This window comes from Eretmochelys imbricata, chromosome 9 (genome assembly GCF_965152235.1).
Source record: "Eretmochelys imbricata isolate rEreImb1 chromosome 9, rEreImb1.hap1, whole genome shotgun sequence".
Lineage (NCBI taxonomy): Eukaryota > Metazoa > Chordata > Testudines > Cheloniidae > Eretmochelys > Eretmochelys imbricata.
Window position 1 is genome coordinate 74,208,392 of NC_135580.1, and position 22,854 is coordinate 74,231,245.

The window sequence follows — 22,854 nt, forward strand, 5'->3', positions numbered from 1 at the left end:
ACTGTGAAATCTCCATCTTCGTGCTTCTTTTACATCTACCTCCATCTTCCTCATGGATTTGTCTCCCAAAACATTAAAAGCTAATGAAGACAGTGAAAGCTTGTTGGCATCGCTTTGCAAAAGCCTGCACTTTAAGCTGCAATTCCCCAAGAGACAGCAATGTGCTTTATACAAAGGTTAGTTTGCTCCTAAACTTCTCTTTCTTAAAGGATGTGCCTCACTTGAAGATGAAGCAGCAACACGTATCAGAGATTTTCTCCCATCATTTTGGACTTGGATGGTAAACATTAGATAATTTACCAAGATATTTCACATCTTACAGCTCAGGTTGCTGTATGTACGGCTTTCTTCTACAACATTAGTTAATAACTACAATTTGTACTAATTTTTCTACCTAGGTGAATACAGATGATATGTGACTACTCATGCCAGCATAGTGATAGATTTTAGTACATCCAGTTTCATCAAGGGAAAATCCTATGAAAAACTCCAAACAAAATGTTTCTTAGAGCACAGAACATTGAAATGAATGTAGTAGTTTAATGGTTAAACTTATTAAAAAAATATAGAGTTTTTCAAATGGGAAGAGGGTATACAACATATTCCAACCCTCAGGAAAGACACACCACCATGGTTTGCTAAGTGGTTCTTCTCTATGAACAAGTTTCAACTTCAATTAAAGAGGCAGATCCAGCAGAGAGAGGGAAACCTGCCACCAAAAATAAAGCAGAAGCATTAAAAAAAAGGGAGAGAAAGGTGAATAAAGTAACCCAGCTGGAAGGGTTTATTGATATGCTTGCTCTATTATTTGAGGTCTAATAACTTCTGTATTATTTGAAGACAACAATGATGCAAACCTAACCAAATCCTCTTCACTATGTATCCATCAGTAATCTAGATGGAACATCGCCGTAGTATCGAAGCAGCTCCACTAAAATTTTAGGCCCTGAACTTGCAGAGAGCTTTGCATAGGTAAATGGATCTGTCTGGGGAGAGCTCTTTACAAGATTAAGGTCTTAAACCACACGCGTGCACACACACACCAATATATATTGTGGCAAATTGCCGGCACTACTATAATGGGTCTTGCGCTCTCTCTTCTTGGGGGGTTTGGGAGGGTGTGTGTTTCAGGGCACCGTTTCTTGCCCCTGAACTGGGGTATTTACTGCCCCACTCGTGTCCTAGAGGAGGGGAGTGGAGAGAGAGGGACCTGGGCCCACCCCCTACTCCGGGTCCCAGCTCAGGGCCCCTAGGGATAGCGGTAAACCACTAGAACTAGTGGTTCCTTCCCCTGGGCTACTTCCCTCTCCTGCCCTTCAGCTTGTGGGGCTTCCTGCCCTCCCTCTGCACAAACCAGGTGTCCCTTTACCTAGGGTCTTGGTCTTCTTAGCCCACCACAGCACTTCTCTGAACTCTCCTCTGCTTCAACTCCTCCAAACTGCTCTCTGCTCCAACACCAATTCACTCTCATGCCAATTCACTCTCAGTGCCATGGCCCCCACATGCCGCCCCCCCCCCCGCTCAACACTATGGGGTTGGGCTACTTGGGACGAGAGGCAGTGCTGTCGTGATAGGCCATCAGCGTTGCCGTGTTGGCTTCCGGCCCTATGCTGTATCTGGAAATGGAAGGGCTGCAGGGATAGGAACCACCTAGTCACTCTTGCGTTCTTCTCCTCGTTTCTGTGCATCCACTGGAGCGGGGCGTGGTCTGTCACGAGGGTAAACTGCCATCCCAGTAGGCAGTAGCGGAGAGTCTCCATAGCCCATTTTACCGTCAGACATTCCTTTTCAACAACGGCATACTTTTGTTCTCGGGAGAGGAGTTTCCGGATGAGGTACAAGATAGGGTGTTCCTCCTCGCCTACCATCTGCGAAAGGACAGCTCCTAGCCCTACCTCTGAGGCATCTGTTTGTAGGATGAATTCCTTCTCGAAGTCTGGGACTATGAGTATTGGATGGCAGCAAAGGGCTGTCCTTAAATCTACAAATGCTCCTTCTGCTGCATCAGTCCACTCTACTATCTCGGGGCCCTAAGCCTTTATCAAATCAGTCAATGGCCCTGCTCTTGTGGCAAAATGAGGGATGAATCTCCGATAGTATCCTACTATCCCTAGAAATGCTCTGACCTGCTTTTTGCAGACTGTTCGTGGCCAACCTAGTATTGCCTCCACTTTATTCCATTGGGGTTTCACCAAACCTCTCCCTACTACATACCCGAGGTATCTGGCCTCAGCTGTCCTATCACACACTTGAGAGGGTTGGCAGTGAGGCTGGCCTTCCGCAGGGCATTTAGCACCACTTCTATTTTTCCTAGGTGTGTTTCCCAGTCAGGGCTATGGATCACTATGTCATCTAGATAGGCGGCGGCATACTTGGCACGGGGTCACAGCAATTTGTCCATAAGTCGTTGGAATGTTGCAGGAGCCCCATGGAGTCCAAAAGGGAGGACAGTATATTGGAACAGGCCATCGGGTGTAGAGAAGGCAGTCTTTTCCTTGGCATTCTCAGTCAGGGGAATTTGCCAATATCCTTTGGTCAGGTCTAGGGTGGTTAGGTATCGGGCCTTGCCGAACTGATCAACTAGCTCGTCAATGCGTGGTATCGGATAAGCATCGAATTGGGATACTTCACTCAACTTCAGGAAGTTGCTGCAAAACCTCAGGGTGCCGTCAGGCTTGGGGACTAGGACGATAGGGCTGGACCACTGTCTCTGGGATTCTTCAATAACCCCAAGTTCCAGAATCTTCTTCATGTCTGTCCTAATTTCTTCCCTTTTAGCTTCCAGTACCAGGTACGGTCTTATCATCACCCTTACTCCGGGCCTGGTGACAATATGATGTTGGACCAGTGTCGTATGGCCTGGCTGTGCACAGAACACGTCCTGGTTCCGTTGGATCATATCAATGACCTCTGTTCGTTTTTCTGGAGTTAACTCAGGAGATATCTTCACCTTCCCCTTTGGGTCATCTGTCTGGAGTGGAGCTCCCCGAATGACTAGGCACGTCTCTCAGTCACGCCAGGGCTTCAGTAAGTTGATGTGGTAGATTTGCTCTGGCCTTCGGCGGTCTGGTAGTCTGACCTTATAGTCCACCTCCCCAGTGGCTTCCACTACCTCATATGGTCCATGCCAGCTGGCTAGGAGTTTGCTTTCTGCTGTCGGCACTAGCACCATCACCCGTTCCCCTGGCTGAAATCTCAGTACTTTCGCCCGACGGTTGTAATATGTCTGCTGGGCCTCTTGTGCTTTTTCCATATGTTCTCATACCATAAGGGTTACTCGAGTTATTCGCGCTCTCATCTGTGTCATGTCTTCAGTGACATTCTTTCCTGTGTTGGGTTGTTCTTCCCAATCTTCCTTGGCAATATCAAATATTCCACATGGGTGGCATCCGTATAGTAGTTCAAAGGGAGAGAAACCAGTGGACGCCTGGGGGACTTCCCGTATAGCAAACATTAGATATGGTAGAAGGGTATCCCAGTCTTTTCCATCCTGAGATACCACCTTCTGGATCATACTTTTAAGGGTATGGTTAAACTGCTCGACCAGTCCATCTGTTTGTGGATGGTAGACTGAGGTCTGTATGGCCTGGATGCGGAGTAGGGTACGTAAGTCTTTTATTAATTTTGACATGAAAGGGGTTCCTTGATCTGTCAGGATCTCCTTAGGGATGCCCACTCTGGAAAAAACCTGGAGTAGTTCTTTTGCTATTGCCTTGGATGTGGGGTTTCTTAAAGGAATGGCTTCTGGATACCGTGTGGCAAATTGCCGGCACTACTATGATGGGTCTCGCACCTTCTCTTTTGGGGGGGCAGGGGTTTAAGGGCACTGTTTTCTTGCCCCTGAACTGAGGTATTAATTGCCCAACTAGTGTCGCAGAGGAGGGAAGTGGAGAGGGTGGGACCTGGGCCCACCCTCTACTCCGGGTCCCAGCTCAGGGGTCCTAGGGATAGCAGTAAACCACTAGAACTAGTGGTTCCTTCCCCGGGCTACTTCCCTCTCCTGCCCTTCAGCTTGTGGGGCTTCCTGCCCTCTCTCTGCACAAACCAGGTGTCCCTTTACCTAGGGTCTTGGTCTTCTTAGCCCACCACAGCACTTCTCCAAACTCTCCTCTGCTTCCCTCCAAACTGCTCTCTGCTCCAACACCAATCCACTCTGCTTCAACTCCTCCTCTTGTCCGATTGAAGCAGGGAGTTTTTATCATGTGACTGGCTTTAGGTGCTTTAATTGGCTTCAGGTGCTTTAATTAATTTATAGCAAACTTTCTTCCCTCTACAGGGAAGAAGGCTCCCTTCTAACACTCTCCTGCTGCCCTCTGGCCTGGGCTTTCCTTGATTTTTGCCCCTGCTTTAGTTCCCCCCGCCCCCCGACCAGGCCAGACGCTTTTTCTTCGGGGTTTTTTTTTTGTTTTTTTTTTGCTGTTTTTCTTTGCTGCCGTTCGAGTGCTGGTCGGCTGCCAGCTTGCCTGCCAGCCCCCCCCACGCCTGCCCTTGGACGCTGCTACTGCTTCAGCTGCAACCCCCGGAGGAGGTGGGGAGGACTGCCGACCCGCTCCCCGGAGGAGGGGAGTGGAAGCCCCCAGACCCAGCCGTTTGCTGTTTTTGTGGACCCGTAATTAATCGCTTCTTATCTGCTTGGCATTTCTGGAATGCTCCACAAAGCCTGGGAGAGAAGACAGCTGACAAAGACATCGCCCAGGGAAGCTACAAATCATCATGGAGGGGGCCATAAGACTGAGTAACTTTTGAACTGTACTCTCATGTGGGGGGAGTTTGACTGTGTCTTAACTGCATTTGTAGAGGTACGGGGGTGTGGCACGGAACTGCCCCCGATCCATCGGTGCCCCCCCCCAACACTACTACAACCGTCACGGCCACCCCACCATCCGTAGCGGTGGGGGGGCGTAGCGAAAGCAATCTCACTGCGGCTAGGGTCCGTGATGGCAGACGTGATCCACCCAGCCCAGACCTATACTGACCCGGGCGGCAGCATTTTTGACAACCTATTTCTAGTCCGAGACCTTTTGGAACTTGGGCGGAGAGATGGTCTGTCGTTCGCCCTCCTGTCGCTTGATCAGGAGAAGGCGTTCGATAGAGTGGACCGTAGGTACCTCCTGGGCACTCTGCAGGCGTTTGGATTCGGACCTCAGTTTGTGAGTTTTTTCTGGGTGCTGTACGCTTCCGCGTAGTGTCTGGTTAGGCTCAACAGGACCCTGACCGAACCGGTCAGCTTCAGGTGAGGAGTACAGCAAGGGTGCCCCCTCTTGGGCCAGCTGTACGCTCTGGCGATCGAGCCCTTCCTCTGTCTCCTCCGAAGGAGGTTGACAGGGTTGGTGCTACGGGAGCCGGAGCTGCGGCTGGTTCTGTCAGCGTACGCCGATGACGTGCTCCTCGTGGTCCAGGACCCGGGCGACTTGGCGCAGGTGGAGGCTTGCCAGGCCATCTATTCGGCAGCCTCCTCCGCCCGAGTCAACTGGGTCAAGAGCTCTGGCTTGGCGGTGGGGGACTGGCGGCGGGTGAGCTCCCTCCCACCCGCGCTTCAGACCATTCGGTGGAGTGTGGGTCCACTGCTCTACCTAGGCGTTTACCTTTCTGCCACGCACCCTTCTCCGCCGGAGAAGTGGCAAAATTTAGAAGGCGGGGTGATACAGCGGCTCCGGAAATGGACGAGGCTACTCCGATGTCTCTCCCTCCGAGGGAGAGCACTGGTGCTTGATCAACTAGTCCTGTCCAAGCTCTGGTACCAGCTCAACACCCTGGTCCCGGCCCCGGGTTTCCTGACCGACCTCCAGACATTGATTCTAGAGTTCTTTTGGTCAGGAATGCACTGGGCCCCTGTTGGGGTTCTTCATCTACCCCTGAAGGAAAGAGGGCAGGGCCTGAAGTGTCTGCACGCTCAGGTCTGTGTCTTCCGCCTCCAGGCCCTGCAGAGGCTCCTTTATAGTGCAGGTAGTTCAACGTGGTACATACTGGCGCACGCCTTCCTGCGCCGCTTCCAAGGGCTCCAATACGACCAGCAGCTCTTTTATCTCTGTCCAAGAGGTTTTCTGCGAGACCTCTCCGGGCTGCCGGTCTTCTACCAGGACCTCCTCCAGACCTGGAAACTGTTTTCAACGACCAGGTCCGTGGCGGCCGCCGTGGGAGCAGATCTCCTCGCGGAGCCTCTGCTACTCAACCCCCAGCTCCGTGTGCAGGTGGCAGAGTCCCGCTCGGTGCGCCAGAGTTTGGTCCTGGAGAAAGTCACGAGAGTCGGAGACCTCCTGGACTACAACCGGGGAGACTGGCTGGATCCCCTGACGCTTGCTCGGTGCATGGGGCTCTCCAGACCTCATACCCCCCGGCGCATACTTCAGGAGGTGAAGGCCGCCTTGATGCCCGCTGCTCGGGCTTATCTCAACCGAGCCCTGCGTGAGCGCGCACCCCGCCTACCCTCTACCCCAGGCCCGCTGGACCTTTCAATTGGGCCCCTACCCCGTAGATCCCAACAAACCCCTCACCCTTTCACTGCGAGCCGGCTGCATGAACTGCAGCCGGTCAGCTTCCAAACTGCGCCACGGAAATATCTATACACACTCATGCTTCACACCCTTCACGCCCACACCCTGGTGTTCCGCCCCGATACAAAGTGGCGGGACCTCCTGCCACCGTTAGAGGGTGAGCAACCCCGGTGGGCCAGCCTGTATTCCACCTTGGTCCCGAGGCCCGTCGGGGACATTAGTTGGCGGCTCCTTCAGAGCTGTGAGCACGGGCATGTTTTTGACGCGGTTCACCCCCATCCCAGAAACTTGCCCTTTTTGCAACGTGAGGGAAACCCTGGCGCACGTATATATAGAGTATGCCAGGCTGCAGCCCCTTTTCCCGCTCCTCACAAATATTTTATTACGCTTTTGACTATACTTTTCCCCTCACCTTTTTATCTACACACTCCCCATCCGTGGCCCCACAAAATCGCAAGATCTCCTGGTTAACCTCCTCCTAGCCCTAGCTAAAACAGCCATTTATAAAACCAGAGAGGGGAGGTTGGCTAATGAAGCGTTCTGCGATTGTAGGGCCGTTTTCCAATCCTCAGTACATTCATGTATCCGGGCGGAGTTCCTCTGGGCGGCGTCCACTGACTCCCTTGGCGCCTTCGAGGAGCGGTGGGCGCTGTCCGAGGTTCTCTGCTCGGTGACCCCATCCGTTTCCCTCCATCTGACCCTTTGATTGAGGGGAAGAGCGAGAGACCCCAGCCCCAGCCGTTGCCGCTGTGGATACCATCATTACTGTCACCTAGGAAGGATCCTATCACATGTGGGTGTAGGTCCCCCCACACCCCTAAACCGTCACCCCGCAGCCGTGCCCATCTTGTCGGGCACTCTCAGGAGAGGAATGATCAGTGACACTGGGCGTGGCACTAGGTAACTCGAGGGGGTGGAAGACCATGAGTGTCGAGGAAGCCCCCCCACTCTAGGCCACCAGGTAACTCAGGAGGGTGGAAGACCACGAGTGTCAAGGAAGCCCCCGCTCTGGGTCCAGGCTAGCCTGAACACTTCTCCCTCCTGAAGGCTGCTGTGTTATACCTTGTGTTTGCTTTTGTTTTGTTGCATAGTTTTGCTTCATCCTTTTTGGTGATTCTTGTAAGTGTTACACAAATAAAATTCTTTTCTCCTTCAAAAAAACAAAACAAAAACAAAACAAAACACTGCCCTCTGGCCATGCTGTATCACAATATCTAAAGACTCAGAGAAACGACTCACAAAATATAATACCTATAAAAACCAACCTGTGATAGTCTGGTCAGAACACAAGCAACTGAAAAGAGAAGTTTTGTGTCCCCAGTTTCTTGGGGGCCAACACAGATACAACTCACTGAAAAAAGGAGTATAAGCACTGGATGATGCAATAAATGAGGAATCAAAGTGGTCTTGAACATTTAAGCAGGATCTAAAGTCCCAGTGAAGAAGTAAGAAATGAGTAATTTTCTCACCTATGCTTCAGCCTAATTAGAATTCAGATAGGAAGAAGACAGACTTAGCCAGGTATGGGGAAACACCTGTCTGTCTTCAAAACTACACCAATTAATCAGTCCATCTCATTCTCTCCCTCTTAACTCCTTTTGGCTGTTTTCTATCCCCCCTAGCCCATCAGCCATGTGCTGCCAACTAGAGTAACTGGTATCCTTCCATACAGCTCTTGATGATCTACCTATTCATTAGTTAGTGGCTCACAGGCACTCAGGTGGTTCCCATCCCCATATAATCCAGGGTGCTTCTGTAGACTGTTTGCAACATTAAATCTTAAGAAACATGAGAGAATTCATTATATTCAACTCCATTATTGTAGTGGTGAAATTCACCTGCCAGAGTCTGTATGTGCATATGCATGTGGTTTTCATTCAGTATGAATTCTCATGACAAAAGGCTTTGTATTTGTTTCATTTAGGCTGGCCTCATTGTAAGAGATACAGGATCTACTCAAGATACTACAGTCATCACTTACAACCCTGCCAATTGCCTTAAATAAAAAAATAGCATTACCTCAGTATCTGTAGTATTCTCTATAGTATATGTTGAGAATTTAAGCTAATACTGCAAAATAATGGGTGACTTTATCCATCTAAGGTGAAAATGGAAATTACAAGGGTGATCACTAAAGGAATTGGCCAGCATATGGAAGCCATACTTGCTTTTCAGCAAACAGAAAGTTAACTGCTTGTTAACTTAGACTTTCTATTCAAGTTTTACAACATGCTTATCACCATAATATCTGAGTATCCAGTATCCATAAGTGATGAGGGCAAGCAATATAGCATAGCTGGGGACTAACAGAATATTCCATTAGAACAGCTACCTGATATTTTGAAAGTGGAAGACTATTGAGAAGGTAAAACTCACCACACCTAGTTATTACAGGAATGGGTTATAAGAGATGCTGGGAGATGAGGATTTTGGTTATGTAAATTAATTTATTTTTTATTTGTATTCCCCCCCTCCCCCCTTAGGCCTGAGCAGTTAACCAATATTCAGGGCCTTGCAGGTTGTTTCTGTTAAGAGGAGAAATTGATGAGAGAGTCAAGTATTTCTTTGGTACAAACCTATTTTCTACAAAGACTGTACACAAAGTCCTGTTACCCTGAACACAGCGGAAATGAACAACAGGAGGCAGTTTCTTTGCTCAAAATTTCTAGGCTCTTTTCAGCTGCCCAAAAGAAGCTCTCTCTCTCGGCTTCCTCCTAGAGCTATGTTACCAGTACTTTTCTGGATGTCTCCTGAATTTCCTGGCAACTCTCTCTTGGCTTTCTGCTAATTTCTGCTTCTTTTCTGGATGCTTCTGACACACACAGACCCTGCATTCACAATCAGCCCCCAGGGAAAACCTCTCCACCCAGATAATTCAGGTTCTGATCAACCTTGCATGTGGCTTAGTCTCTTTGGCATTGTTTTCTATTGTTTCAAACTATCTTATTCCAGACAGGAGTTTACAGGCTTCTTACATTTATCCTGAATAAAGGATGGCTAGTCCCCCCCGGCATCAGCTTCAACAAGGTCTGTGATTGCCTAAAGATCAAAATTTGCCTCCTGGCAGCCACCAATGCGCTCCAGTATAACACTATTATTATAATCGATGCGCTCTAAAAAACCCCCAAAAATAAACTTTGAGGAGAAAATTTGTGGACTGACAACAATTTGTTGCTGAACCAGCACTTCACCAGCTCAGAAACCTCTTGCATAATACCACTATATTAGCCCTACGGATTACCACTCGCCATCTAATAATTCCATTGTTTTACAAAAGTATAGTTCATTGACTTAGCTTACAGCACTGTTGCCACTGCTTCAGAGGTTGTCCAGTCTCCTATTTACTTCAGTAAATATCTGCTCTCATTAGGTCTAGGAATATGATATGGCAAACCATCTAACCTAGACTAAATCAAAGGTTTGGTATTGTTATAATAGGAACATATCTCTTTTTATGTTCAGAGCTTGTCCGGTCCTTTATTATTACATCTTATTGGCTACATAAAGTCAACCCCAAACAGCAGTCACTGAACAAATGAGCCAGGATCTTTCTCTGATTCTTAGGAGTGGATTTGGACAGGGCACCTTTTTCATAGTGTTCAGCTGTTCTGTAACATGTACGTAGTCTTTAGTCTACAAAGTCTCCTTAGATAAGAGTCTCCTCCACTTTCCTTTATTTCTCACTGCTTCCGGACTACAGCACATCTGATTAGATACATCAAACATCCACAATTAGTGGGATGGTGATATAGTGAAGGGAGTATTGAGCAAGAGAAAGTTGAGGAGTAGTCTGGTGTGATGGGAGGGTAGTTTGGTAAAGGAGACCCTCAGGGGGCAGAGTTAAGGTTGCTGTGGATGTTGAACAAGTGGTAATGGTAAGATGTGTGCCTGTGAGTGGAGGTTATGTACTGCCAGTAGAGAGTATGTAGTTGCTTAACTTTTCATTTCCTTATTTTTTAGTTCAGTGTCAAGCATGTTGTGTGTGTGTAGCAAACTAAACTGTTTAACAACAATGTTTTTGTGTATTAACACATATTCTCAGATACCAATACTATGTTAAGATGAAGTAAAGGCTGAGAGAACCTATCAGTAATTTAGAGTAAAATTCATTAACAGGGATAACAACGAGGAGTCCTTGTGGCACATTAGAGACTAACACATTTATTTGGGCATAAGATTTCATGGGTTATAACCCACTTCATCAGATGCATGGAGTGAAAAAAAGTAGGCAGGTATAAATATACAGCACTTGAAAAGATGGGAGTTGCCTTACCAAGTGTGGGGGTCAGTGCTAATGAGGCCAATTAAATTATGATGGATGTGGCCCATTCCCACCAGTTGACAAGAAGGTGTGAGTATCAACAGAGGGAAAATGATTTTTTGTAGTGACCCAGCCACTCCCAGTCTTTATTCAGGCCTAATTTGATTATGTCAATTTTGTAAATTAATTCCAGTTCTGCAGTTTCATGTTGTCCCTCTTTCATGTTGTCCCTTTGATTTAGACTCTCTGCTCAATGCTGCTTGACAAGCCTTATTTAAATCACACTTAAAGACTAACTCTGCTGTCTCACCTCTTTGAAGTGTGTGTGTGGAGGAGAAAATATAAATAAAACATCAAAACAAATCACCTCCTGAGTCACAATGTGATCTTAAAAAGAAAAGGAGTACTTGTGGCACCTTAGAGACTAACCAATTTATTTGAGCATAAGCTTTTGTGAGCTACAACTCACTTCACCGGATGCATACCGATGAAGTGAGTTGTAGCTCACGAAAGCTTATGCTCAAATAAATTGGTTAGTCTCTAAGGTGCCACAAGTACTCCTTTTCTTTTTGCAAATACAGACTAACACGGCTGTTACTCTGAAATGTGTCACATTTACCCTCTCTTATGCCCTTCTTCCTTGTCTGTAGATGACTCCCACTTCTTGTATCATATCAAATTTAGACCGTATGCTCTTCAAGATAGGGTCCAAATCTTTGTTTTGTGAGGTGCCTAGTACAATTTTTGGAACTTGACAAGTAATAAATAAATTAAAAGTTATTCAAAATAATAATGACCTCCCATTAGTTAGATTCAGAGTTAGATTCAGAGTTTGCCAGCATGCTGTTTGGTCTTTCTTAGTTTAAGAATTACAGGATTCATATGTAGAGAAAAAGGTGGGTGAGGTAATATATTTTATTGGACCAACTTCTGTTGTTGAGAGAGACAAGCTTTCGCGCTTACACAGAACTCTTCTTCAGGTTGCTCTCTGTGCAAACTCAAAAGCTCGTCTCTCTCACCAGCAGAAACTGGTCGAATAAAAAATTATTACATTACCCACCTTGTGTCTCTAATATTCTGGGTCCAATATGGCTATAACAACACTGCATATAGGATTCATACATACAGTGTAGATTAGAACACTGTATAAATAAATTACACCATACAGGCTCTATGATATCAATATCTTTCCAGCAATGGAAACTGAGCTGCTGCAAGGCCTCTGAAATTTGCCTTTGTTCAGCCAACGGGCAATAATATTTTGCTTTTGTGTATGTGTGAATATAAAACTTATTTTAATGAAAAATCATTAACTCGTGAAGTGTAAGGGTCTGAAGCAAGTTACTCTACTATCACGAGGAAAGAGCTGAAACAAGGAGCAGGATTTGAAAACTTCATTACTATTTCTTCCCCTTCCCTCCTCCCTGTCACCTTTCCCCCCACCCCCTGATTATACCACAAACAAGTTGCTTACAGAGAAATTTTCTCTTTAGCCTTTTGTTTACTAGAAAGTTGCTAATTTTACATTAACAAATGTATTTTAAATATAAAAGGCTTTTCTTTAAAAAATTCCAAAATGACAGGGATCATTTAAGCTTAGTATGATTTCCCTACACCCTACATTTTAGCTCTAAAATCTATTCTAATTTTATTTGTCATGAAACTCAGTCTTTGAATTTAGCTTAATTAAGCATTTTTAGGTCCAAGCAATTAAACAGCAATATAAAATTAATCCATAAAATGCAGAGTAATAGAAAATAGAGATGGAGAAGTCCAGTTAGTTCACATGGTCTATCTCCCTACTAGTGCACAGTACAGTAATTTCCTACAGTTTTATTAAGTCCAGTTTTAAATGATTCAAGCAATGAGGCTTTCACTAGTTCCCTTGGGAGATTATCCAATGTTAGAATAAATCTCACACCACTAGGAAAATTTTCCTGATATTCAATCAAAGGTTTCCTTTGCTCATTTTCACTGTATTAATTCCTTGTTCTGTTGCTTTTCCTCCCTATTTTAGGAGTCAGTTTCTCCCCTTTGCCAAGGGCTCCTGGATGGGGAAGAAGCTGGTTATAGCTGCCTGATTCTCAAGCTGCCCTGACCTCAGGTCTCACGCAGCTTTGAGACAACAGCTGGCTCTGCTTCCTAAGGGACCACACATCAATTAAAAACTATCCTCCTGACACACCCTCTATGCTGCGGTAATGGGGGAGACTGGTATAGGTGCACAGTACACAGAGTACTGTTATGGGTAAAAAATTAAAATTTAATCTTTAAACTACAATTTTCTTTGCTCTTGTGGATTTCTCTGACAATCCACTACTTAATGTCACATTAAAAATTAACCAATGCTGTGTAGAATTACACTGGGATTACAATGGGACAGCGTGCCACACTGGCCTTTGCCCTACTGTCTTCAGCTAATTATTAGCAGCATTTTTATTTTTCCAGTCTGAGCACTAATTAGGCATAACTTCAATAATTGCTCTATAGAGTTTGAATACTGTTGTTCAGGGCTTTACATAGCTGTATGTCGGCAGAAGGATTTGTGACTGATGCTATTCTAAAGTATTAACTAACTGAACAACAGGAGAGATGGCTCCTCATCAGTCATAATTCGAAAGGTCTATCACATTCATTAGGATTTCATGGTTGAAACCATGCTCCTTTCTGAAACCTTTAATTATAAATTATGAGGTAAGCAACAGGTAGGAATTTGGAAGCTACACATTTTTCTGACTTCATCTTAATTATTGCAGGCCAGATTGTCATCCTTAGTCATGTTCAACAGCGTCTCATTCCATGATTAGTTCCATTGATTTACACAGATGTGTTTTTCAAAAGCATTCAACTATATCTCTGTGTACCTTTTTCTGATGGGTCTAATATTGCTGAGAATACAGTAAGATGAGATTTAATTAATTCATTACAACATTCCCTCTCACCTCTCTCATATCTTTATGGCAGTTGATGGACAAAGCGAGGATACAATGGTGCCTATTTGAGGGCAAGCTTAACTTCACCTCCACCTAATCCAGTTTTATCAGGAATGGTTCACTTCATAAAGGAACTACACACAGCTTACTGCAGGTAAAATTTTCTTTGGAACTTTCTGTAAGCAATTAAACAACAAACTTCTCCACCCATACAACTTGCCATTTTATCACTGCCTTTCCCATGACAAATGAGAGGAATTAATTTCCAGCATTCAATTCAGAATCATCCTACTTTGTTATAACATCTTCTGCATCCCTCCTTGAATAGTTCCATTCCTATCATGCACTCTTTATCAGTCTTCAGTTGGTGACTTCATAAATTGTGTAAAGATTTTTGGAGTCCCATAAATTTCAGTTTTCACATGTCTGCTCTTCTCAGTCTACCTTCTCTCATCTTATTATGATCTTCAAACTTTAAATACCTTGAGCACATGGATAGCTTTCCCCTCACATATCTTTAAATGCCTTAAATAATTCATTCTTATACACCTTTTCTGCTTGTCTATTGCAAAGAAACTATGGCTTCATCTCAACTGCCCTCAGTCATATTTCTCGAAAACAGAAATACTTCTCTCAGGAAAAAGGAGCAAAACAAATTCCATCTACTCTCTCTACCTCCCTCCCATACAGATACATACACCAAGTATCGCCCTTTTTATCCTTTACCAACCCTAAACTAAACATCAACTAGTTTGGTATTCTACTTTACCTTATTCTCCTCTATCTGTAAATATGCCTCAATATTTTCACAACATTGCCTGGATACACAACTGACCTGATTCCCTCCCTGCCGCAATCCCAGTTCATGACTTCATTTCCTTTCTTCTTGATAACGTAATATGCTCCTCAATGCCCTCCACAGGCCTCAGCTCTTCAAACTCCAGAATGTATAGAATTCTGCAGGCTACTTTCTCACATATACCAAAGAGTGGGAATTCCCACTTCCATCCTCAAATAACTGTACTAGCTAACCATCTATTTTTGTATTGAGTTCAAAATTGCCTTGCCTTGTTTTTATTTTTCCCCCATAGATTTTTGTCTTCCTATTCCTTTCCAACTCTCCCTTCTCATATAGTCCCGGTCTCAGTTTTCCCTTTCCCACAATCTTTCCACTGTTAGCATGATCGTTTTCTCCTCAGCAGTGCCTATCACCTCAGACCTCCTTCTATATCTGTGCATCACTGACTACTTTTCAAATCTCTTTTTTAAACGTATCTTTCACTATTGCCTATGCCTGTCAAATTTTCTTCTGGGCATATGTCTGTTTGCTTCAATTATCTATACCACTACACACACACACACACACACACACACAATTAGATTTCTTTTATGACCTAATTCTGTAAAGAGTTTAAGATACAGTTTCTATGAGTCAATCCTAGCAAATGTAGTATGACAGAGTGAAAGGTGTACACATTTGCCTGATATCTCCTCTAAAAGTCAACAGTGGTCATTTTTCTGCCGTGGTTAATAAAGCCTGTTAACCTTTAGATTAGATTAGGTTGGCTAAGACTAGTTCTAGCACATTTTTACAATCCATTCTGATTACACAAGGAAGCAAAAGAACATTTAACAGAAAATTATTCACCATTGCATAGCAATGTTAGTATATAAATAGCACCATTGTAGTATATTAAGGGCTGCCAAACAGCAAATGCTCTCATCTTTGACTCTGTAATGTTATGAATGTCTGTTCTACCCAATTCTGGCAGTTGAAGGTGCTTGGCACTTTTCAGCATCATTCATGGACACTGTATGTACATGCAAAACCTTCCTGTTGTGTCTGAGGCAGCACAACTAAACAGGTATTAGGTGGATATACATTCACAAATAAACTGCCTGTAAAAAGGCAGGGCTTCTCCCCAGCTGGCAAAGCATCAACTGGCATGCCCACAGTTTCTTCTGGGGAGTTTTATTTCTCAAACATAGGCAAAGCAAACAAAAAGAGTTTTTCAACTCATCCTTGGCTACAGTCCCCAGGGGACTTTCCCCCCCCTTTAGCTCTCAGGCTCTCACTGCCTCCCCTTTCCAGGGAGTCTGGCAGGTGGGCCTGCTTCTGTGCCCTGTTCCCTGAGCACCATCACCCAAGGCCTTTCTCCCTGGATACCATTTTACGAACAGTTCCTCTCAGGTTCTCACTCACTCGCCTCTTAGGCTGCTCCTGTTTTCTGCAGTATTTCCCAGGCACTCACTGCCTGCCCTCCCAGAAAATTCTGGAAGTCCTGCTGCTTCTACACCCTGCAGCTTCCTAGTTCTGACTCACCAGGTGACAGTCTCTCTCTCACTGGATCTTCCTCTGGCCCAGATGCCCGCTTTTAAACTGAACTGGGGTCAGCTAACTAGGCACAGGTACTCTGGTGCTGCTCCCTCTTAAAGGGCCAGGGTCACTCTGTGACTGCCCCATATTACAGTTGGCCTTCTTAAAGACCAGGAAAAGATATATTTGTGCCTCATCTTAGTTGTGAAAAAGAGAGATACTCATTTATCTTTTTTCAGTAGTTTAGGAAATACCAGTCTACAGTAGGGTTGCCAACCCTCCAGGATTGGCCTAGAATCTCCCAGAATCAGCATCGATCTCCCAGTGACTATTGGGAGCAATCTTGGAGATTTTAATAGGATATTTTAATAAAATTACATTATGTCATGTTGGGGAAAACATCTCCCAGAATAGCTTCAGTCAGACTTGGCAACCCTAGTCTACAGCATACCATTACTAAGTTTAGAAATAATTATGATCTAATATATACATTAATACTAGCCTACAGTACATCACTACTAAATATAGAGTAAGACATATGCCAAATTCTTAGCATGAAGTCTCTATATAAAAATAGCCAACTTACACAAAACTCACAGGAGAGATTCACTGGGAAAATTAACTAACAATGTAAGAAATGTACTAGATATTAATATGAAAAGTATGTGATACACTCCACTCTGTTTTAGCTAACTCTCTGAATATAATGGTGTTTACTAAGTAGAATATTTTTCATATATTATTAATATTTAACCTTTTTAATGCCATATTGTCTAGGTGTCTGGTTATGGCCCTACTGTGCTATGGGCTGTACAAACATAGAAAGTGAAAGTCCCTGTCTCAAAGAGCTTACAATCGAAAGGACAACACATAATAGGTGGAAACAACAAATGGTGGGTCAAGTTGTGGAGCAGGAGAGAAAGGGTTAAAAAAAAGAGGCTGTGTGCAATGATTCTCAGACAATCAGCAACAACAATCACAACTCTCCACCTGCCAAGCCATTCCTGATGCACTATGGAAGAAGCAGGTTTAGAGGAGGGACACGAAGGAGGCTTATGTGCTGGCTTTATCGATTTTGACTGGGAGTTTCTCTCATTTGTAAGGAGCAGCATGGGAGAAAATGTGAAGGTGCTTGTAAGAGAAATGGAGAATCAGAGGCTCACACCATTAATAAACCGAAGGCAGGAGTCAATCTTATGATAATATAAAAGGTAGGATAGGAAGGGGAGAGCTAAGTTGTGGAGGGCTTTGTAAGTTGGGACAAAAAATTGTGTTTGACATAGTGAAAGACAGAGAGGGGGAGAGAGTCAGAATGACAGACTAGGAAAATGATTTTAGCAGCCTGTTGAATGGACTTGACGGGGGGGGGAAGAATGCAGGCATTAAGCCCAGAGAAGGTGATTACAGTAGTCCAGGTGTGTGATGATCAGTGCTTGGACAGTTATAATATATTAAAATTATATTTTTTTTAAGAAACAGTGCAGGTTAGTATTTGGACACATTAAGAAATGACCTAAGAGACATTTCTACCAAAATTGATAAAGTCTATAAAATACAGAATCAGAAATTACCAAGTCTGACTTATATTTACTACATGCTTTTCTATCGACACATGAGATAAAAAAAAGTCTTTAAAAATTGATAGCAATTGCCTTTGATTATGCATAGAAATTGATCCAGAACAGGCGGAAGATCTCTTTAGTCATGATTTAGAAGACTGACATTTTGACATGACAGAAATTATATAAGATTAATGACAACAATGAACAATATCATGTGCGAAAAATTTATCTCCCATAAAAGCAAAAATTTGCAAGTGGGAAATTGTGTACACGAGCTCATTAGGGAAGTGTGGTGGGGTCAACGTGTGGGATTTTGGTTTTTTAAGGCCTTTGTTGCTCTTCATTTTTTTTTGTTTCTATGTATATAATGTTAATGGTTTTAAAATCAGTAAATAGATACTATTAGAAGGATGTACATCTTTTAAGGAAGAAACACAGTGGATTCTGCTTATTAGCAGCCTGTTGGTTCTCAGAAAAAAGTTGCTATTATTTGAAGTGCCTTCTTAGGCTGCAGCCCTCCAAACCTGCCTACAGATGGTGCTCAGCACATCCTAGCACTTCCTACCCTGGTTGCAGAATGGCAACACTGGGGCTTTGTGGGAAGGAAGGAAGCACTGAGATGGTGCCAGGACAGGGCACAACCCAAAGAGCACGAGGAGAGGTACCCTGCAGCCCTCCAGCACCCCTGCTCCCCATGGAAAGTCTTGGCAGCTGGGCTGCAGTGTCCTCCCTCCTGCTGCCCCCTCACAGAAGCCTCCCCTCCCAGCTGCAGACAGGTTTGTGGGGCAGCAGCCAGGGAAGACATAGAATCATAGAATCTCAGGGTTGGAAGGGACCTCAGGAGGTCATCTAGTCCAACCCCCTGCTCAAAGCAGGGCCAATCCCCAATTTTTGCCCCAGATCCCTAAGTGGCCCCCTCAAGGATTGAACTCACAAGCCTGGGTTTAGCAGGCCAACGCTCAAACCACTGAGCTATCCCTCCATGTCTAAAAGCTGTCAATAAGTGGCATGCCTGTTGCCAATATCCAAATCCTACTAATATTAAAGTCAATGGGACAGGACTGGCACCCAGCAAAACACTGCTATTAACTAGAAGTTGTTGATATCAGCATTGCTATTCAACGGCATCTGCTGTATATATATTTTTTACATAATAATGAAGATACTAAAAAAATTAAAGCATTAATAAAAAGTGGCTTGATTTAAAACAAATCTTCATAATGTGAAATATACTGTTGATACATGTCTTTTACGAACTGTAGGTGTAATAAACAAGTCTCATTGGAATAAAGCATCTTACATTTTCAGTAGTCCCAGTGATAACATGCAGCCCATCGTATGTTGACTTGATATACATCCCCTAAAGAAATGGCAAGAGAAGGAATAATTAGCATCTGTGAGTAGTTACTGCGACAAAAAACTAGCTCTCTAATACTGCAGTAAACAAACTAGTGATGTTGGAAGAACGCTTGTTCTGGATTAAAGTCAAAGGCATTTCAGCTGATTAGAGCAAAGTATGGTTGAATAAAATTTGCAAAACAAAATTAAAACAAAAACATCTTAAGAGTCAGTATAAAAATACATGTTTCCTTTGGATACATCTCCATTAATTCCAGCATCAGCAGATAAGAAATCTTTTGGACAGGATTTAACAACTAACATGATAGGAGAAGCTGGACTCATTTTGGCATCTGAAATGCACAGATGTTTATTACTTTACTAATCTCAGAAAAAGAACTAAAGTTGTCAGAACCTAGGTAAAGTACAGAAATAGAGGCTTTAAACTTAAATAGCCCATACTCCAGAGGTCTATTGAGTCAGTAAAAAATAAAACTAGATAAAGCCTGGTGTGTCAGTAAGGTTCAGCAGCTAGCACTCTTGCCTCTTAATAGAAGTGTCACATACCACCCCAAGACTTGAGCTTTCAGTTTAATGCTGACAAGGTAGAAATGTGCTGTTAAATCATCCTCTTTTGAAGGATTCTGAAGTCCCTTCTACTGTCCATAAATGTTGCAAAATCATTCTAAAGTACCTAGCATATTTTACTTGCTTTAAAAACAAAACAAAAACAGTTCATAGTTTACCAAGATGTCGATCATGAATTCGATACTTTTGTCAAAGAAGTTTTGCTTGCATAAAATATTTATTAATCACAAGTTACACTTTTAGGAGAGGAAATGATATCAACAGCAGCTGAACTGTTGCCAACTGATGCGGTTTGCAAACTTCTTGTAATGCCCAGTGGCCAAGGCGGGTAAGGGGGCAGTCCAGAGCTGTAGTCAAGTGTGCATAAGTCACTGGATAGCCAACAGGTTAATCTGTATTGGAGGCAGCCTGGGGCAATTGTCGTCGTTCTTGCAGGGGTCAGCAGCCAGAAGATCCAATCCAAGGGGCTGGGTCAGTGAGTTGGGGAGTCGAGGTCAGGCAACATGGCAACATTGTTCTTTAAAACAGCAAAGCAACAAGTTGGCTCAGGCAGAGAAGCATGGCAAGGTGGTCTAATCAGCAGGCAATGGTCTGTCATTCAGACAGTTTCCTCTTCCTGTTGGGGTGTTTATATAGCCCAGGCACCCAATGAGAGTAGTGCCTGTCCATCCAATCAGAGGCCTGGCTGCTGTGGGCCTGTAAGCCTTTAGGACTAAGGCTGTTGGTTGGGGCAGCAGTTTGATGCATTGCCATGGCACAATGGCTAAAGATACCATCTGAGAGACCTGGGTTCAATGCTAGGGTCCTGACACTGCAATTTTTCCATTGAATGTCTTGCTTAGGAAGACTAACAATTATAGTTTCTTTGCTATCCAATATCCACTATCGCAAGCCCTTATTCTTACTGATTTATGTAGTTCTATTGACTTCAACAGAATTAATCTCATTAGTAAGGATTACTCAATATAGTAAAGACTGTCAGATTAGGAACTAGGGATTCACTTTCAAACTACAAATGAGCACCAGAAAAAGGATGATATTCTGTTGTATTAAACTTTCTTTAAAAATGAAAGAAATAGGTTAATTTAACTGGGTTAAATATATATTGATATGGTACTGCAAAACACTCTGATTCACAGAAACACTATTTCCATTTCATGTTTGTGATAGACTGTCAACTCCTCTGCTTGGCTACTGACAAACAGAAAAAGTAGAAAGAATGCTCTGGTATTTGGAATTCTGCTTCAGGATCAATTCTCACTGAGACCAATTCTTCCCTTGGAACATCACAGCATAAATGTCAACATGTTGCAACATACTGTTAGAACATGACGACAATTGGTGGGCTCCAAAAAGTAATTTTGAGACCCCTATCCTTATTAGCAGAGGTTGCAGACCACTGATTTACCCAAGAAAAACTGCTATGATACTGCAAGTTCGCTGGTGGATGTTTTAGCACGGCCTGGGTTAGCTGTACAAACAAAGTGTGTCTACACAGGGATAAAAAAATCCACAGCTGGCCTGGGTCAGCTGACTTGAGCTCACTGGGTTTTGGCTCCAGTGCTGAAAAAGTGCTATGTGGATGTTCAGGCTTGGTCTGAAGCCTGAACTCTGGAACCCTGTAAGCCCCAGCCCAAACATCTACAGAGCAATTTTTAGCCCCACAGCTAGCCTTCACAAGCCCGATTCAGCTCACCCAGGCCAGCTGTGGCCATGCCGTGTGGCTTTTATCGCCAGGGAGATGTACCCACAGACACCAGGAACTGTGGGTTCTGGTTTACAGCCAACTCTTCCTATTTCTGGGGTTCTATATTTAAAAGATCTCTTAAAGAACAAAATGCAACTAAAACATATTAGGTCAAGGCTTAGTGCTTCCTTCTGTCAGTAAGAGTAGAAAGAAAAATAAGAAAGAAAGTGTTAAAAGAGATAAAGATATACTCCCTCCACCTATTTGGACAAGACACCTTCCTCTAGGTTCTGAAGTTTGTGCCTCTGACCTCCCATTGTCCTTCCACGAGAAGATCAGCAGGCTGTTGAGCTTAAGGCATTGTAATGAAGACAATCTTTCACGTCACCCAGTTTATTAATTTCTGTTGAATCTGACTATATACCTGTTGTAGATATAATTGCAATGTTTTGCGTTTTTTTTCTTGAGAGCAGTTTGGTATGGAGTACTTCAAGTCCATATGATTTCTGTGCCTGAAACCTGGAAGGGCAGTACACCATCTCACAAAGGGCAGATAGATAGGTTGACCTGTCTGCTCTTGCTTCTGAAACTACCTATCTACTTCTAATACTCTTGTATTTCTTAGGAAATAAGAACAAGTTTATTTCCTCTTTTTTCTTTATGAATAGCATCATGTATTTTTACTGGACCACACTTATTTAAAGCTTAAAAGCCAAGCTTAGTCTTGATATAATTAATGAAAACTGACATTTTCTACAAAGATTTATAGATGTAGAGACCAGAAGGGACCATTATGATCATCTATTCTAAGTTGACTATTTGCATAACACACAGAATTTTATCCATTAATTTTTACATCAAGCCTATAAGTTTGATCAGGTTGAACTAAAGCACACTTTTGAGAAAGATACGAAATAAGGATTTAAAGACCAATGCCACGTAAAAAGGTAATAACTTCACCATACTTCTACTCAATATTCTCCTGTTTCTACTTACAAATTTCACATTAGCTCTCTTAGCCACATCATCACACGGGGAGCTCATGTCCAGTTGCTTATTCGCTATAATCCTTAAGTCCTCTTAAGAGTCACTACTTTTTAGGATTTTTTTTCCATTTATTTAGATTTACTCAAGATGCCTATCCAAGACACTAGGTGCCTTAACAAAATTAATTATACAGTAAATACAATTAAATGAAATCAGTTCCACAGGAATACAGTCAGCCAGCCACCTGTCCACTTCATCATCTAGAAAACATACCCTCGGCTATTTCCTGATGATGGGTGAGCAAGTTCCAGAGTCTCAGAGCTCTCACAGAAAACTCCCTACCATCTGCCCCTTCTCTTTGATAACTAGGGAGATCCAGCTCAAGTGCACCCTCCTGACTGTGGCTGAGCAGTATGGCCTGAGGAGAGAGGCAGTCTATCAGCAAGGCCAGTTGTATGTCATTTAGTGATTTATAGGTCACAAACCAACATCTTAAACTCCATCCAGAGACCAGATATGACCCGTGCCTGCTGATAATGGTGGTGCAGAGTAAGGGCAGCTGGCTTCAGCAGTGCTACTGAGCATGCTCAGTACAAACCAAGCAACGAATCTGGAGGGCACATGACCCAGCATGCCCCCCACGGATCACCTCTGCCGGAGACCAATGGGCTGCCAGTACAGATCCCA

General features: G+C 43.8%; 1 protein-coding gene across 1 annotated transcript in view; it reads right to left on the reverse strand.

Moving 5' to 3' along the window:
* Positions 1–22,854, reverse strand: part of LOC144270092 (connector enhancer of kinase suppressor of ras 2-like) — a 470,860-nt gene that overhangs the window by 240,347 nt on the left and 207,659 nt on the right. The window contains exon 8 of the mRNA XM_077826316.1: positions 18,868–18,927. Within this exon, the coding sequence (XP_077682442.1) occupies positions 18,868–18,927 (60 nt within the window). The remainder of the gene's footprint in view (positions 1–18,867; positions 18,928–22,854) is intronic.